Below are 15515 nucleotides of genomic sequence, written 5' to 3'. Positions count from 1 at the left end.
GGAGACGATCAAAGGTGCGTTCGGTGGTAGTGACAGCGGTCTAGTCCAGTGGAGCGCGAACGACGAGTTAATATGTTCGAAGGATGACGTGGAGATCACTGGTGATGGAAATAGTCGGGAACATATGACAATCCCAAAGAACTAGCAGTGGTCACTATGGTCGGTTAGCGGCTCTTCCGTCTTGTCGTTGCCCAAACAGACGCCAGCGCCGAGTGCCAAGACGACCGACCCCAGGCCCGCCACGCGACAACGGCCGAACGGGTGCTCCTTCTTTTGATGGGTCTTGTGTACATCAGCTGTCACTGTTTCAAACTTCATCTTTTGGAGATAATGTATAGCTATGTTTGTTCTCATCATTTTGTCAACAGCTGCGACCACTGCGACCGGATGTTCGGCTTACGCTTCGACACGTAATGATGCGCGGCCGGTGGAGATCACGAAGAAGATCGGATCCGATGTTGCCCGAAGTAGAGCGATGAGTACCCAGCCGTGCAGCCGATGCCGAAGCGGTAAAGTCTGGGGTAGTCTGGGCCATGTAGTACTCTCAATGCTGACTACAATATGCGAAATTATCTCTCGTTTGGATAAAACATGCTGGCGTTGCTTTCAACCTTGGAAGCAAGACCTTGGAAGAGACGAGATCCATATTGTGATCTCTCGAAAGGGGAATTTTCTTCAGTGGGCGAGTGAGCACGCGACCTGCGATCAGCCTAAGCCACGTCTATTCAAAGTCTGAGTAGGTGGTCCAAGACGTGTAATGTATGATATATGCAATTCTTTAAACGATTTTTAACGCGTGTTGAAGCGTTTTCTCATCTCTGTGGTGTCTATGGGTATCTCTCTTCACTGTGCTGTGGTCGTTTCCAACACTTCCAGCGCACCGCCAACCAGGTGCAAGCTTCCAGTCACCAGCACCATGACTTCTGCATCGGCCCCGGCTTCCTTGGCATAGTCTTGCGCCACCTTTCGTGCGGTTACGACTGCCTCTTCGATTGTGCGCAGCACATGCACTTCTGCAGTGCTGTCTATGTCAGACCATGTGTTCGCGAGCGCCTTCTGAACTGCCAGCGTGTCTACGTCCTGCTGATTGGTGTTTATCGAAACGAGGTCAGGCTTGTACCCCTCGCTGAATGTTTGGTTGGTCGTAAAGATGACATGAGTGAAAGGAGACTGTGATCCCGAAGTGATGCCGCTCTGTAGAACTGTATACAAGGCTTTGGCCAGCGCATTCGCGTCTCGTGTCTGTTGGTTGAAGATCAACATCCGAGGGACCTTGAATTGAGAGGTGGCAGTGGAAGTCGCCAGTGTTATCTGCTCCGCGAACCATTTGCCAGTGACCTCTATGCTTTCCATAGTGTGGGCTCCGTCGATGTGCCATGCGACGTTGGTTTCGCGTCTGATCTCGCATCTACCAGCCCATCGCACTTGTTCCAGACCGCGAATGAACTCAGAGGGGAGCTCAATATGCGGAACAATGGTTGGGTCGGGTACAGAAGTGTGCCCAAGTGCTCGCAGATGCGCCGCTGCGGCAGCTATCGCCACGGACGCGTTGATCTTCTGGAAGGCTGCACCTAGCCCAAGCTTGATCTCGTTGTTCGCTAAAGCTGGATGCACATCAATAGTGTGTAGCTTCGCGCCCTTCGCGGCTGCCCGCTCTTCCAAGACTGTCATAGCTTCCTCCTTTTGGCGCACTGTAAATGCGGTACTGCCTTCCTTAAAGATCCCGGCTTTATGCCAGGCTATTCCTGGAAGCGTAGAACCAAGCATCGCTGTATGGTCTATTCCTAGCGTTGTGACGGCTGTGACGGTGGGTTTCGTGAGGATGTTTGTACTGTCGAACTCGCCGCCAATTCCACATTCGATGACAGCCGAGTCCACACCCTCCTTCAGGTATGCGTGTAGCGCCATGAGCGTCAGATAGCGGAAGTATACTGGCTTTGTAGGGACCTCTGCTCGCGCATTCTCTGCCTTAGCCGCTGCTTCCAGCTTGTCCCACACCTCGAAGAAGTATTTCGCGAACTTCTCCTCTGATATCGGTTCATTATCGATCTGTATGCGCTCGCGTACGAATCGTAGATGTGGGGAGGTATAGAGACCGATTTTTGAGGGTGGGGTCTGCGCGTCGCCGGGGGTGGTGTATTGTGATAGGATAGACGAGATGAAAGCACTCGTAGAGCCTTTGCCTTTCGTACCGGCGATGTGTATAGGTTTCAACCGGTCGAACTCTGAGGGCTGACAGCTTCGTCAGTCGCAGTCTTCGGGTGGGGTCAGTGGGAGCCGCACACCTCATATCCAGCTTTGCGACACCATTCGATCATCTCGGGTATCGCTTGTTGGTTCATACCCCGACCAGACTTGCGAATCGCATCCACTATGGAGAAGTTGGACTGAAGCGTGTTCAGCGCCGCAACCGCAGCCTGTGACTATCAGCTCAACCCACATGCGCACTGCTGCTGACCTACCGCGTAGTCGCGCCTCTCCATTTTGGCAGCGTTGTGGTAAAGACGAGCGATTGGTAAACCGCGCAAGAAGCACGTGCGTGTCCGGGCTATGAACATGAGGGCATCTCGAGTGATGCTTGGGAGGCTGTCTGACACTTTTGTTCGTGAGAATACCGCCGATAGCCGATGACGCATCAGCTCGGACCCTCGTTCTGAGATGCCTCAATGGGGCCTGCGATCCCCTGCATATCTCTCTATACCTTCTTTCACTACCAATTGGTCAAGGTTGTCTGCTCAAAGACTGGAATGGATGCCACAAATTCAGACCCGTCACTTGCGCTAGTTTACGACTTTGTCGTGCTGCATGCCGGGCAGTTCTTGACGCGTCGAAACGCCACTTGTCGAGCAGTGAACGAAACATAGCTTTCCAATTGTATGCTTTTGCTCAGAGTCGCTGCCTTAGTTTCTGGACTTGATATGCCTTCTGATTCGCAACAGGTGAACACAGTGAAACGCGTCTTGGAAAGCGTGGTTGTACTGTTGACATTAAAGTATGTGGTAGCGTGCATCAATCGACCTATTGTAAAATCAGGAAACGATCCTATTGTTCATCTCAAAGTTACTTCCGAGCACGCTCCACTGGATGCGATGTGATTGTCCGGTTGAAACACAATACCAGGGTTCAGCAAGAGCGATCCGGACACCGGAAGCAGTCTAGCTCCGGTGGTCAAAGCTCTCTCACTCGATCCATCCGTGGATCCTCGCCGACAGCCAATCCATTGTTTCGTCCACAGTCAGCGCCTTTTATCAAACACTGCGCTTCTTCTTTCTCCTTCTCTTCTCCCCATTATCGCGCGGCACGCGAAAACTCATTGATTGACTTCACTACTCTCGTGGCGCATCCGAACACGTTCGCAGCTTCCCAGATTACGCGCCCCTGTCCGTGTCGCGTCGCCCTCACCAACGTCGCTCACCTCCCCTATCATAACCACACGCGCAGCCATGTCGGACTACTCTAAGATGAAGAACGACGAGCTGTCGGCGCTCCTCAAGGAGCGCAAGCTACCTCACACCGGCAAGAAGGCAGAGATGGTCGAGCGCCTGCAAAAAGACGACGAGAAGTCTGGCGACAAGCCTGCCGCTGGCGCTGAAGATGAGATTGACTGGGACGACGAAGCTGATGATGCCGTTGCTGCACCAGCTGCTACCACCACAGCGACAGAAGAGACCGTCATTCCTAACGCAGAGATCGTCGCAAACGCTGGAGGCGAAGGCCAGCCACCGAACCCGCAAGCCGTACCCAACCAAGTCGCCGACATCGACCCTGCGCAAACCGACGACCTGACCATCGATCCGCCCGCGGAAGGCGCCGCCGAAGCCAGCACAGAGCCCAAGCCAGAAGAGAAGAAGGAGCCCACTCCTGATTACACACGGGGTCTTGCTGCCACCAACCTCGACGAAGAGATTGAGAAGCGCAAGAAGCGCGCGTTGAAGTTTGGTACTAAGTTCGAGGACGATGAGGGTCTCAAGAAGCTGGAGCGCGCTAAGAAGTTCGGAGAGGTCGGTCCTCCCAAGGGTCTCGATGAGGCTCTCCCAGAGCGCCGCGAGAAGCGCCAACGAGAGGCAGGTGGCGACGAAGCTGGTAGCAACAAGCGCCGTGAGGGGCGCCGCGATGGCGGACGAGACGGAGGTCGTACTGGCGCTCGTGGAGGACGGAGAGACAACCGCCCTCGTAGCAGGGACAACCGCCCACGCGAGAACACACGCGAGAACAGGACTGGCGGTGGTCCTGGCGGAAGCTGGATGAGCGAGAAGGATAGGGCCGCTGCCGAGGCCAGGAAGGCCAAGTTCGCAAAGCCAACGGCTTGAGCTTGAAGATATGACATCGATTGTTTTCTGGATTTAACTTCCGAGTGGCCGACGAGCGACCTCGAAGACGGACCTTCGATACGGCGCCTAGACTCGGACTCGGTGGAAGAGCTCGGACAGCACCGGCGCACTCCTTGTATAACATGTTTTGCGGGCTACATTCTACCAATTTGCCGGACCATCTGCGATTGTCGCTTTTTCAGACACATCATGGATACATCAATTCAAAGCTCATTAATCTTCACCGCCGCCTCACCGTCTTCGCGATCCACTCTTTGCATATACCGCTCCTTGGACTTACGTGGCGAGTCTTTAGCATATCTGTCTGCTGCCAGAATCATGAAGTCGCCAGCAGATCTTGTCTACATGGCGCAGCTCCTGCCTTCCCGATAGCACAGCTGGCTCAGTGGTCGATGTCGCATGGAAGCCGAGAACTGGTTACCACATATGACGGGTGTTTTGGACAGCTTCGCCCACACACCTGATCGCAAATCTATGTTCGCAGCACGCCAAACACCTGAACGCTCGCGTTTCGCGTTCGCTGACAGCCACCCACGCATCTGCGGTCCAAGGGCATCTAGACTCACTTGTCCAGTGAACATGCATTGCAGTCCCAGAAGAACCGCATATATAGATCAAGTGATTGTCAAGCAACCAAGCGTTACTACAAGCTTCGGTTACGAACACACCGACATTGTGGTCCTCTTTGTGATACTAGTGCCACTCAACGCCGCCACGAAACCTGCTGCATATTCCCGACCTCGGCATGGGACTTTTATCCCCGCACACCAGCTAACACCGCCAAAGAGGGAAGGAAACGCTTAGCAAGCGTCACCGTTAAATGGCTCCCAGACACTAAGGGTGTTTGTGGGGATATTTAGACGGTCGGAGTCCCCGCGCGTAAATTCCGCGTTCCTGATCTGCATTTGTTGTTTCGCCTCCTCGACTTCCGTTGATGTGTTGCTTGGTTCTTTTGACATCAGAATCAACAATCGGACCGCAGCCTACTCTGACTACTTGTTCTGGAACTTTGGACGTGCTGCATGACTCGGAACACAGAGACCGGAATCGGACAAAGAGTCGGAACAATCGCATGATCGGCATATACCCATGGGAAGAAAATCGGTGACTAAATATTGTGCATCGGCATAGCTAGCGGAGCGTATAAAGGGTCGCCTCGTAATGCTGATAAACAAGAAGCTTGACGACGCAGCTTTGCACGCGATGTCCCAATCAGATGTTGAGGAGAAACATGTCGTTAGAGACAAAGCAGTCTCGCAAGAAGACATGAGCCGCCCGTCGTCTTCGATACACGATGGCATCCATCAACAAGAGGAAACGGCAAGCAACCACGAGGTAGTGGGGGACAAAGAAGCGCAAATAGATGCGAGATCAACTTTGACTGCCGAATCCGCTATTCCTCCACCTCCAGATGGCGGACTCCATGCCTGGCTGAAGGTTTTTGGAGGATTCATGATATACATCAATATCTGGTACGTTAACGATTGCAACATCTCTACATCTCAGATGAAATGAGCTAACACTACTACTCACCCAGGGGCTTCACCCTAACCTACGGCGCCTTCCAAACCTACTACCGCACCACGCTCCTCACCTCCTCTACCCCCAGCGCTATATCCTGGATTGGCACCGTACAAGCCTGGCTACTCATTGTCATCGGCACGCTATCCGGGCCCTTGTTTGATCTCGGTTATTTCCGCAGCATGCTGCTCGTTGGCAATTTTCTAGTCGTGCTAGGCATCATGATGCTTAGTCTCAGTACGCAGTACTGGCAGGTGTTTCTCAGTCAGGGCGTGTGTATGGGCATGGGAGCTGGCTTGTTATACATACCTAGTTTGGCCATGGTGGGTGTCTGGTTTAGCAAGAAGAGAGCGTTGGCTATGGGTATTGTTATGAGTGGTATTGCTGTTGGTATGCCTTCTCCAGGACTTCCTCTCTCGAAACGCATTGGAACACAACTGACAATCTATCCCTAGGAGGCGTAATCTACATAATCATGTTCGACCGCCTTACCAAGACCGCTGGTTTCCCCTGGGCTATCCGCGCTATAGGTTTCGTCGCTTTAGCCGCTGCTCTCCTTTCCATTCCTGCTCTGCTCTCTGGCTCCGCGTGGTTGAAGCATAAGCGAAAGCGTCGTGCGCTGTTCGATAAGTCAGCGCTCCATGACCGTCTCTTCCTCGTCTTCACTGCGTGCTCTTTCAGCACTTTCCTCGGCTACATTGTGCCTTACTTCTATATCCCGACGTATGCGCGCGAACGTCTCGGCAGCTCGGAGAGCACGGCGCTGTATATGCTTGTGTTGGCTATAGCGGGCAGTTTCTTCGGGAGACTGGTCAGTGGCGTCGCAGCGCATTGGGTTGGGGCTATCGTCACATGGGGACTTTGCGCGTTTGCGAGTGGGTTGTTGGCACTGGTTTGGATTAGTATAGAGACTGAGAAGAGCTTTATTGCTTTCAGTATACTGTGGGGTACGTTGCTACTATTACCTCATGTGTCACATTGGACTAACTATGAACTTAGGTTTCTTCTCGGCGGCTCTGGTAACCGTACCGTCTGCGGCCTTTGCAAACATCACACCCGATCTTTCGCGGTTGGGGACCAGGCTAGGCATGAGTTGGAGTGTGTCTAGTATTGCTACGCTTATCGGTGCGCCGATTGCCGGGGCTCTACTCAAGAAGACGGACGGGCGCACCAATTTCATTGGGGTGCAGGTTTGGAGTGGCGCTTGTTTGATGGTGGGGACGGGTTGGTTGGTGGTGCTTTGGGTTGTTACTGTGAAGTCGCAGAAGAAGGGTTGGAGAGTTTAGCACATGGAGGGGATGGGCCTATGATGTCTTTCGAAACTCAAAGAACCCATTTGAAGAAACTTTTTCGACATCTCTATGAGCATTTCATCAATACGGCAACGTGGTCACCATCTCCGATCATTGTGAATGGGATGGAAGCTGATATCGTAGCTCTCTAGTTCGACTTTGAACCCTCAAATTCGGTAGAGTGTGCTAGTTTTGCTGCTTCGCTCGACAAGCCGTGACGGAAGGAACCGGTGGCTTGCTTCCCAGCTGCTGCACAGGCAGGTTTTGGTTTCGGTACCTAGGTGCCATACCGATGACGGCCCGCAATCGGCCCTATATCCTGGCTCGTATCAACGACGGAGTGAACGTCAGCGATGTCGTTGTGTGATGGTTTGCTGATACTATCATGAAGGTGGGACGCTGATGTCTCCCGATCGCGCTTGCATCTCTAACAAGTCCTCACACTCAGTAGGGCTTACTAAAAGCAAAAAGCATATGCGAAAGTGAAGCGTTTAGATCGTCTCCCATTGGGGCCTGCTTCCTGCCACAAGAGCCCCTCGATCGCGGCTCCACATTTACAGCCCCTGGATCTTAGCCTCTTGGGGTACGACAGCCGGTAGCAGAGCATGATGTTCTCATTCATCATCGCTTCGGATCTAGATGATGTCGCTTAGCCATCCCAACGCTCGTGTTCTGCCGTACACGAGACGCGTGGGTGGCGCGACGCCGTGAAACCCAAGATCCTGCATCACTCCTGCACCCCTGCTACTCATTATCCATGTAGCGTGATATCACACCGCTATAGCGTCGGTGCGGAACGGGTCGCTGACCACGATCCCCGCGGCGCGTCGTGCGTTAGTCTTCGTTTCGAGATCTCTTGGGTTCTTCTTCCTCTATCCCAGCCGCTGAAATGAGCTAGCGAGTATCCTTGTATCGCGTGGGGTTGTTGACGTCTCATTACCCTTCTATAGCTGTGCAACGACCCTAGCAAGCGCGTCATCGTGGGTATCACACGAACATGACCTACATGAATGCATGTAATACATCAATAATCATACGACATTTCTCTGGGCAATATCGTTGACCTCACAGCTACCAGGCTGAGGGCGCATCGCCGAGATTTCTCGGCATCTACCATGCTCAAGGAGAAAGTTAAAATCGAAGGTAAAAGCGGCAGTGCTATACCTACTGGATCTTCATTAATTCTTCCAGAACCCCCATATCGCACGTTGGGCACCGAGGAAGTCCGCCCCGCCGTGGCTCGTAACGAAGACGATCTAACGTTCAGCCTGCTTTATGACAGATAAGATTAGGCGACCCGGAGACCCGGACACCTGGTCAACATTACTTGGACGTCAGCCTTCGATACACGAGATCACTGCGGGTGTTCACTCTAAGAAGAGTGGCTTCACATGTGATATCCCTTACACAGATCTTCTAGAATTCAACCAATCCATATGGACAACGAGCCGATAAAACTTGTCTGGAGTAGGACGGCGTCATGTTGCTTATTTGCGGCTGGTATAGCCCTAGCCAACGCTCGAGCTTGATCCAGTTTACGTTTGCGGGAATATGTACGACGGCATTAGGATCTGAAACCGAAAGATCTAGCGCCCCTGTAACCCTGCGCCGCGGGGCTCAAGGCTGTCTTGGTACACAGTACTTGAGGCGATACAACCGGTAATGGACATTGCTCCGCTGTCATCCTCACTTCGATGACCCGTTCCCTATAACAAGACCGAACAGTGGGACACTCCACAACAACGCCCTCGCGTGCAAAGCTGTTGTGACAGCATCATATCACTACGCCACACGGCTGCTCCTCGTGGCATGAAGAAGCGCGGATGACCTCCTAAGAGACTATTTGTGTCGCAAAACTGAAGTCATGTTCCATTTCATAGCTGTCAATGCTACACTATATTAGAAATTGATTCGTCATATTGACTTCATCAACGTACTCTGTACGACCCGTTCACAACCATGGGTTCAGTTCGTCCAACCACCGTGGTATCAGTATCCATGCGCACGTGCAGCACCATACCCATGTGCTCGCGCCCATTCAGCGTGTTTGCCGCGTGTTGCGCCAACTCCTTCGAGGCAAACTTGGCGGTTGCCACGCCTTTGAACACGCCGGTGCGGCTATCTCTCATGAGTTGGATTTCGATGGCGTATCCGACGGTTTGCAACAGCAGCGCATTGAGGTCGTCGGATGTGCATTTGTAGCTGAGGTTACGAACGAAGATGCCGCGCGCTTCAGTCAAGACTGCTCCACCCCGGACATTGACTGGCATTCCGTTCGTGCTAGTCGAGTATACAGGTGGTTGCGGCAACGCATAAGCTGGGTAAACTGGAGCATGGGTATATGCGACTTGCTGGGGGGAATATGTTTGCATCTGCGGGTACATTGCGTACGGGTACCTGGCCTGTGTTGTCATGTATGGCCCAGATGCTGCTGTCGTGCTCGCGCGGGCGCCGCCAAGTTGGTTTACTCTTCCGATGTCGATGCCACAACGCCCAGTGGAATGGCCTCCTTCGGGCACTTCAGGGAACAATGTGGAGCAGTTGCAACGCATTAATCGGTAACCGTCACCCTTGCGACTCGTTTCCCACACATGCACCAGCATGCCCTTTGAACGGTAGTAGACTTCTACGGATGGAGTTAGCGTCGTGTTACCCAAGTTTAGCGACTTCGGTACGCACTGTATACTGCATCGGCATCCTCCCTGTCCTTGAGACGACACCACCCCTGCATCTCCCCTCGTCGTTGACCTTGGCTGGAATATACATCAGCCCATCCCGGCTGCTCTTTGACCACCTTGCGAAGGTGGTCCTTGAATTCTTGCCAGCCAGTCAAGTAGGGAGCATAACGTGTTGTCCCAGAGACGACAAGAAGAAAGTCTTCATCTCCATACTTCTGAGAATCTGTGTAGGACATTATTGAAATGTGGGTGTGGCGACTGTATCTGGAGATATCCACCTCCAAGGAAACGTCAATATGTAATTGAACTAAAATATGATTGATCAGGGCTCATTCGATAGCAAATCGAAGATGGGAGTTGGGATGAGAACGATCGGGGAACTTGAGATTTAGATTGCGTAGGACGAGATCCGTTCTTCTGCTTTTAAACTACCATCAGCCATGATCTCCCGTTCCGGCATCGTAAGAGTAGGGGTCGGATATCCTTGTGATAGTCGGCGAACTACCTATAGGAAGCCTCCCCGTCCCGGTCTGCAGTCAGATCTGGAGCAAGAGATTGATCCTTGAAGCTCAAGCCATGGCGTTGATGCGGCGTCTTGTCTCGTTTCCACCAGATCTCAAGCTAGCGAGATCGCGGTCCTTAAGGTGCAAGGGTGCATGGCACCGCCATCCCGTTAACGGCGCTAGGTGCCGCGTAAAAGCCGCCACTGGCTTGCTGATAGCGTCATCAACTTCATCTTGGAACATGCAACCGTACCTATTGAATTTCCTGGTTGCGTCGCTACGAGGGTCGTGAGGCAGCTGCTGAGGAATCGGATCGACGTGGGGTGTCGCATACTGCCTTTGCCGATCAAAAAGAATTAGTACCATACTTCATTCAGTAAATGAGACATGTTAAAGACCCAGTAATCCTGCCAGTCCTGCTGCTGTCGATTATGATCGGTCTTTGCATGCATTTAGTGATAGAGGCGTTGCGGCACGCCTCGGACGTTGCCGCAGCTATGGCTACTTACATGCTAGATAGCCGTTGCTAGATAAAGTATAGTAAAGGAACGGGTAAGTGGTATCACCTAGGATTAACGTCCTTTAGGGCATAACTGTTGCATCGTTTGGGGACAATAAAGCGCCAACTGTGGGTCAAATCTAGTCGAGTCAGCAACATCCTTCCCAACGAAGGATTAGCACCAGGAACGAGCTGCACGTTGCCATTCTTACTCTAGAAAGCCATGAAGTACGTATGCATGCCCCTGAGTATGCTATATAGCCTCCATCGAGATGGCATTGCATATGGAAGGATCAAGACGAACTCCAGACGATAAGCTTTTGATCGAACCCCCCACTTATCAAGAACTCGGCCTTCCCTTTGTCATCTGAACCAGGGGAACTAGGCCCTACCATCTGGCCCGCCCAGAGACATCGTAGCTTTGACCCAGGCTCGTGTGCCTCCAATGATGAGATCAACTTTCCACTCTTGGTTTCAATGCCACGAACCACACCATCATCAGAGCTCACGTACACACCAGAGCCATCAGGTCGCCAGACGAGACGCGGCGTGGAGTAAGCGGTTTGTGGCGCAAGAGTGGAGACATTGACTAATATAGCCGCTTCTTCTTTATCTGCAACGAGCAGCTCAGCCCGGGCTTGCGACGCTTGTGTGACGGGTCCATCCGAGTCTAGACTAGTACCTGTATCCGTCACTGAAGAACGAGTAGGAGGAAGCAGAAGCTTCGCGACCAATAGCTTCATATGCGGCGTGCTGGATGTCGCGATCGCCACAAGATGTGGATTTGTAGGGCAGATCTGGATATCGGATGGCGTGAATGCAACCCAGGCATTGGAATGCGGAGCAAGATTCTGCTTGCCGATCAGGGTGAACGTCGGTGACTCTGGGCTAGGTACAGCGTAGAAATGCAGAAAGGTCGAGTCTCTTCGAGCAACTACCAGGACTGGTGTTCCGTCTCCAGGTAAGGTGACGAATAAGGTCGACTCTGGAATGCTGGGTAACGACAAGGTTGCTATTGGGTCTCCTAGTCGCGGCTGGTCGACATTGGGATCAAGCTGGTATAGGACTACTTTGGCATCCCATCCCGCGCTGGCAACTAGCATGGAACCGCCTTCGGAAGACCAGGTGGAGATTTTGACAACATACTTGGAGTGATCTTTACGTTCTTCCAGTATGGCGTTGGCGGCTGCATCGAACAGCGTCAGCTTGCCAGACATCGAAGCTATCAGCAGTCGTCTGGAGTCTACCGGAACAATGTCTAGAGTTGGAGAACCCTGGAAGCTGGAAATCGTCTGGATGCAGTCAAGCGACGATGTGCTCGGATCCATCAGGTGTAATTGACGATCAGCCGTGGTGACGGCAATATACTGTTGTGTTGCTGTCGTTGATGGTAGTAACAGGTCGAGAACGGAAATGCTGAGTATGTTGGATCGACTCGGTAAAGACTCTACAACTTTCGGCTTAGCAGGCGCCTGAACGGTCCATGCTTGCTTTGCATCATCAACCCCAAGCTTCTCAAAGTTGAGGCTTAGGTCGAATGTCTTCTTCTCTCGCAAGATAGACTCGATAGTGATCGGGTTGTCAGCAGCTGAGCCCGTATCCGAAGGCAGGTCGGCTTCCTGAACGAAGCTGTTCAAGGTCTAGGTCAGTGTTAGCACCTTCACATCACCTGGGTAGTGATGACGTAACCTGAGTGTACCCATTCGCTCTCAGATACCGCGCGACAAGTTCTGCTGCAGACGGAAGCATATCGTCAGATTTCTTGCTCACCTACGGCTCGTTTCAAGTGATCGCGCTTGATGGCGAAGCTGATATGTCACACGTAGACATTGTGGCGTATGGTTGTGTGTTGATGAAGGTCGAGCTAGCCTTATCGATAGCGCAGCCGCTAATTCCGCCCCCACACGATCGTGCAGAAGTTTCCGAAGTCTCGACGGGCATCAGACATACATCAAGAAAGCACTAATTGATTTGACAAGAAACATGGAGGCAAGTGCTAATGAACGAAATTCCACGACAAGTCTGACTTTCATAGAAAAATACTACCCTTCGTGAGAGACTAACAAAGGAAGTCGTGTCGGCTCAGCAGGCTACAGTCGAAGAGCCGTACAGTATATCAAGCCGTCTACGGCTTTCAAAAGCGTACCAAGCACTTGGTTATCCAGATCTCGCTGCGGGTGATGCATACAAAGCCCTCATCCTAGTGGATGAAGTACTCGATGAAGGCGAATACCACGACGAAGCCTTGGAGGCAGCACGAACAGACGTTATCTCTGAACGTATGACAGAATTGGACATGAAGGATGAGGAGAAGAATTCGTCTTTAGTAGATGATGACATTTTGACATGGGCGCAAACGCGCTGGTCTAGGAGCGCGTACGTAAATTGTCCTATGTTGGATGAACTTTCGAGTGGGAAGCTAATCTTCACAGTCATGATATACTAATCAGCTGCTTATTGGACTGTGGTTGTCTACGCAGTGCATCTGACTATATATCCCGCGCAAGAAAAGCCTTTCCGGAAGATCCGGTCTTCAAGGACTACGAGAAGTCTTTGTGGAACCATTTGCGGACTTACTTCGAGCATCAAGGGGAGTCTGCTGAGAACGTCGATGTAGAAGACTATCCAGACAAGGGCTTCGTCCGCCGCGAACAGTATCCTTGGAACCATCATGAGCCGGCCCGCTTCTCTGCAGAGTGCCTCGACTTCCTTAATGAGGAGCTTGCGGATATAGCACCAAAACTGGAGGTCAGAGTCTCTGAGTTGCCTATTCTCAGTACTACTTCGACAACTGACGGAAAGAACCCGGGAACAAACTATACGAAGCAACTGGGCTTATTTGCTAAAGACGAAATAACACCTGGCGAGACCATTTTGGAGGAAAAGTCTTTACTTACCGCTATATCAAGGCTTCATGAGTCGTATTGCGATGCTTGCGTTATACCACTTGCGAATGGAGACGACACAGTGATATCCTGCGAAGAATGTGAAGAAGTATTCTTCTGCAGCGAAGAGTGCCACGACCTAGCTCAAGACCAGTATCATCCAGCGCTATGTGGTGTCAGCGTCGACCAGGGCAAGGTACCCGCACGTGAGGCGGCAGACTATCTCTATACCCTTCTCCTTGTCCGCGCACTAGCGTTAGCGGAGACCCTGGATCTCCATCCTTTGGAGTTGAAGGAAGTGCGATACATTTGGGGTGACTATCATGGCAAAGATCTCGAGACCGTGTGGCAAGCGGATGCTTCGGGTCGCCTGAGCGATGCTTTTGCACACGTACCGCAAACGCTTCCCTTCTCGTTCAAGAGCAACATCCTCATGCCGTTGCATGTTCTAGAAAAGATGGACATCAACATTTTCACCCAAAGTCACCGCTATGATACCTGGGTCTTCAACACTCTGTATGCGAAGTTTCGCGGAACAGCGTCTGCGCAGCAGGGGCTCGACGGAAGGCCTGAGATTAGCGCTGTTCATCCTATGTGGTGTCTCGCGAATCATAGCTGTGATCCTAATGTCGCCTGGGAATGGCGTGGGTCGATGCGCTTTTGGACCCGCGAAGAGTTGGTTGATTGGAAGGGTAGAGACCCGAACAAGGGGCCTGGTCTCAAGAGAGATGAAGAGGTGTTTGGCCACTACTGCGACGTACGTCTGCCGGTGAAGGAGAGACGGGAATGGGCTTCTGGAGCACTTGGCGGAGATTGTATGTGCGCTAGATGCGTCTGGGAAGAGGCGGAAGAACGGAAGCACAGTGCTTCGCAATAAGAACCCTGCAGCCGCCATGCAGTGTCGAAACTGGTGGAGACCAGAGATACTGTACGGTCGACATGTGAAACCGGCGGCTTCGCATTATAGTATATTTGCAGGCCGGCCAGGTGGGCTTTTGTCGCAAGTCAAACGCCAGACAAACGAGCGCAGGATCGATGCAGCACAGAGTTGTAAGTTGTGGAGATCTGGTACAACGCTTGTATACGAATATGGCAGCAACTCGAGATATCGGCAATCGCGCCATGCGGGTTCATCTGCCGGCCAATCCCAGTATTCGTGGGGGCCGCTGTTCTAAGCACACCCGGCAGGACACATGATGCAGCGGCAAGAATCAGGCCATAACCCAACGCCATGGTGACACCATCACATCTCCGTCATGGTGCATCTCGGGGGCCCTGCATCACGGCGCACTTCGTGGGAGAGCTCCACCGTTTACGAGTAACCATAGTCGCCATGCGCTTGTCTCGTCCCTTGGGTTTTGCGAGCCTATCACAATCGGGTTCATGTGCCTTCACGGCATGACGGCATTACGAGATATTCAGACAAGCGCCATACCTGGGCATTCAGCCGAAATGTTTGTGTTGCATAATTTCGGCACTCTTCCTTGTCTTCCATCACTCGGTTGCCTTCTTACACCACACGATCGGTGTGCTCCCTGTACTGGCCTCATTTTTCCAGCGTCTAGTTCCTACTTTTGGGTCATCCACACCAATATCTTACGCGGCTTTTAAGCCAAATCCCCAAGATGGCGCACCTTGCCATGCTGTCGGGTTTCCATCCTTGGTATACACCACGATGCGTGCGTCCTTCCACAACCTTCTGACATCGAGCAACTGAAAACACGCGCTACTGTGAAGCTGACACGAAGTCAAACCCACCTCCGTGGGTCTTGCTTTTACGGATAGATTCCCGCGGCCCGCTGGCGT

The 15515-nt window shown here is 52.3% G+C and overlaps 5 protein-coding genes across 5 annotated transcripts; 3 read left to right on the top strand and 2 right to left on the bottom strand.

Moving 5' to 3' along the window:
- Positions 1 to 843: 843 nt before the first annotated feature.
- J4E83_000611 (uncharacterized protein) lies at positions 844 to 2483 on the bottom strand (the record flags this gene model as incomplete). Its single annotated transcript, XM_049327572.1, has 3 exons — positions 844 to 2232; positions 2286 to 2417; positions 2463 to 2483. 3 exons carry the CDS (start codon positions 2481 to 2483, stop codon positions 844 to 846), a joined length of 1542 nt encoding a protein of 513 aa, XP_049193717.1.
- Positions 2484 to 3443: 960 nt separating this feature from the next.
- J4E83_000610 (uncharacterized protein) lies at positions 3444 to 4310 on the top strand (the record flags this gene model as incomplete). Its single annotated transcript, XM_049327571.1, has 1 exon — positions 3444 to 4310. One exon carries the CDS (start codon positions 3444 to 3446, stop codon positions 4308 to 4310), a length of 867 nt encoding a protein of 288 aa, XP_049193716.1.
- Positions 4311 to 5534: 1224 nt separating this feature from the next.
- J4E83_000609 (uncharacterized protein) lies at positions 5535 to 7138 on the top strand (the record flags this gene model as incomplete). The annotated part of the gene is made up of 4 exons (XM_049327570.1): positions 5535 to 5803; positions 5869 to 6242; positions 6308 to 6799; positions 6852 to 7138. 4 exons carry the CDS (start codon positions 5535 to 5537, stop codon positions 7136 to 7138), a joined length of 1422 nt encoding a protein of 473 aa, XP_049193715.1.
- Positions 7139 to 11117: 3979 nt separating this feature from the next.
- Positions 11118 to 12573, bottom strand: J4E83_000608 (uncharacterized protein; the record flags this gene model as incomplete). Its single annotated transcript, XM_049327569.1, has 2 exons — positions 11118 to 12464; positions 12514 to 12573. 2 exons carry the CDS (start codon positions 12571 to 12573, stop codon positions 11118 to 11120), a joined length of 1407 nt encoding a protein of 468 aa, XP_049193714.1.
- Positions 12574 to 13120: 547 nt separating this feature from the next.
- J4E83_000607 (uncharacterized protein) lies at positions 13121 to 14586 on the top strand (the record flags this gene model as incomplete). The annotated part of the gene is made up of 2 exons (XM_049327568.1): positions 13121 to 13143; positions 13332 to 14586. 2 exons carry the CDS (start codon positions 13121 to 13123, stop codon positions 14584 to 14586), a joined length of 1278 nt encoding a protein of 425 aa, XP_049193713.1.
- Positions 14587 to 15515: the final 929 nt, after the last annotated feature.

This window comes from Alternaria metachromatica (genome assembly GCF_023757995.1).
Source record: "Alternaria metachromatica strain BMP 0045 chromosome Unknown scaffold_1, whole genome shotgun sequence".
Classification (NCBI taxonomy): domain Eukaryota; kingdom Fungi; phylum Ascomycota; class Dothideomycetes; order Pleosporales; family Pleosporaceae; genus Alternaria; species Alternaria metachromatica.
Note: the sequence above shows the minus strand (reverse complement) of the source record. Positions and strands in the feature narration are given on the sequence as shown.